General features: G+C 38.9%; 1 protein-coding gene across 2 annotated transcripts in view; it reads right to left on the bottom strand.

The window, feature by feature from the left end:
- Positions 1 to 453: 453 nt before the first annotated feature.
- dusp23b (dual specificity phosphatase 23b) overlaps positions 454 to 2,180 on the bottom strand; it is a 22,387-nt gene continuing 20,660 nt past the window's right edge. For both annotated transcript variants that reach the window (XM_043676881.1, XM_043676888.1), the window contains exon 3: positions 454 to 1,038. In XM_043676881.1, coding sequence (XP_043532816.1) covers positions 853 to 1,038 — 186 coding nt within the window. In that variant the 3' untranslated portion in view covers positions 454 to 852. The remainder of the gene's footprint in view (positions 1,039 to 2,180) is intronic.

Here is a 2,180-nt window from a genome sequence, read left to right as displayed (position 1 = left end):
TCAGTGGTTAGCATTGCTGCCTCACAGCGCCAGGGACCTGGGTTCGATTCCAACCTTGGGCAACTGCACATCCTTCCCGTGTCTGTGTGGGCATGCTCCGGTTTCCTCCCACAATCCAAAGATGTGCAGGTTAGGTGATTTGGCCATGCTAAATTGCCTATAGCGTTCAGGAATGTGTAGGCTAGATACATTAATCAGGGTAAATATAGGGTACGGGTATGGGTTACTCTTCGGAGGGTTGGTGTGGACTTGTTAGGCTGAACGGCCTGTTTCCACATTGTAGGAATTCTAATTCTATTGTCCCAATGATAGAAGGGAGATCATTGATAAAGCAGCTAAAAACTCCAATGGTAACGTAATGAGACAGCCAAGTATAATATATTGTCAATTAATGTGAAGAAAGCTATCTTTGCTTGTTTGAATATTTTTGGAGCAGTATTAATTACACACTAAGAGGTGGCACAGCTATTTATTCATTCATCACAAATCTTAAAATGCACAACGTCCTGAGCACAATGTAGAATATTGCAGCATTATAGGTTAGAGTATCAAACTAAAATAGTGAATTATATCTTGGCATATAAATTGTAACAGAAAACAAGTTCTAATCAAACTAATGCACCAAAATACACAATAATGTGATTAAACTGAGCAGGATACGAACAAAAAAATGATTTTGTAACAGTGGACATAAGTAAAGCATACCAGAATGGCAAGACTTGCTTTATCGTTTTAAACAAAAAAAAAGTGTCCTGTACTGGCCATCAATTGAACTAAAAAAGCTTGGAAATAGTTACCCTTGTGGAAAAATCTTAATAGACCATTTGTACAATGGTAATAATTGAAATTTACTTATTTTGTACGTTGATGGAATTGTACAACTGATTTTTCTTGTTCATGGGTTTCTATAGAACCACGACGAATCCTTCGTATTTCTGCAATTGCGTCTACTCCTGTTATTTTCTTACTTTTTACAAGATAACAAGCAAGCATCGTTCCAGTTCTCCCAAAGCCATGAAGACAGTGGACTCCAACTCCCTAGAAACAGATTAAGTGAAAGAAGCCAGTTAGTGAATGAATCAAAAGAATGCAGCACAGTGTTATGGGACCCAGTTGATGTTATTACGGGACAAGTCAGATTCTTTATTTCACAACAGTAAACAATTACTTTGCCACTAAATTATTATTATTTCTAGTTGCCCATATGCATAGATATTATGAAAGGCAAGTATGCACACAACCTTTCCAAGGTCCACTGCCAATTTAATTGGCAGTTAAAGGCATTCCCACTTACTTTGAGACCACTATAGAACAAAGAACTGCAAATGCTGGAGATCTGAAATGAAAGAAACCAGAAATTGCTGGAAAAACTCAGCAGCTCTGGCAGTATCTGAAGCAGCTGAGAAGGGTGACTGAATGTGAAACAGTAATTCTGCTTTCTCTCCACCAATGCTACAGATCTGCTGAACTCCCCCAGCAGTTTCTCTGTTTGTTTATGAACTAGTAAGCCAGTAAAATGTTAACTCAGTCAAGGTTACCCTCACATTGATCTGTCAACACTGCAATTTTTCCCATTCAGTGGAATACTTTGAAACTCCAACAATGTAATGTTCTTGAAACTGCTTCCCATTGTTAAACTACAAATCATTTTATTTGCATTTTTACCAGCAAGCAACAGTTCATTCAGTTAGTCAGCTTACTTTTAATTCTCAGATAAGTTATGCACCAATTTCAAATATTTATGTGCCACAATAATTCCGGGAGATATATACAAGTCAATTCCTCACTATCAAACAAGTGTAGAATGCAATAGGTGACACAAATGTCTTTAATAAAGTGGATGTTTATGAAAGGTTAAGAAAGGATTCTAAATAAATGTATAAAAGGCAAGAACTTACTGTTAGGTAAAAACAAGGGCTGCAGATGCTGGAAACCAGATTCTAGACTAGAGTGGTGCTGGAAAAGGACAGCAGTTTAGGCAGCATCCGAGGAGCAGGAAAATCGACGTTTCGGGCAAAAGCCCTTCATCAGGAATAGAGTCAGGCTGCCTGCAGGGTGGAGAGATAAATGAGAGAATGGTGGGTGTGGGGAGAAAGTAGCATAGAGGACAATAGGGGATGATAGGTCAGAGAGGAGGGTGGGGGAAGGTAGCAAAGAGTACACAGGGTGAATGGGGGAGG

Source organism: Chiloscyllium plagiosum, chromosome 3 (assembly GCF_004010195.1).
Source record: "Chiloscyllium plagiosum isolate BGI_BamShark_2017 chromosome 3, ASM401019v2, whole genome shotgun sequence".
Lineage (NCBI taxonomy): Eukaryota > Metazoa > Chordata > Chondrichthyes > Orectolobiformes > Hemiscylliidae > Chiloscyllium > Chiloscyllium plagiosum.
This window is presented reverse-complemented; position numbering and strand designations above follow the sequence as displayed.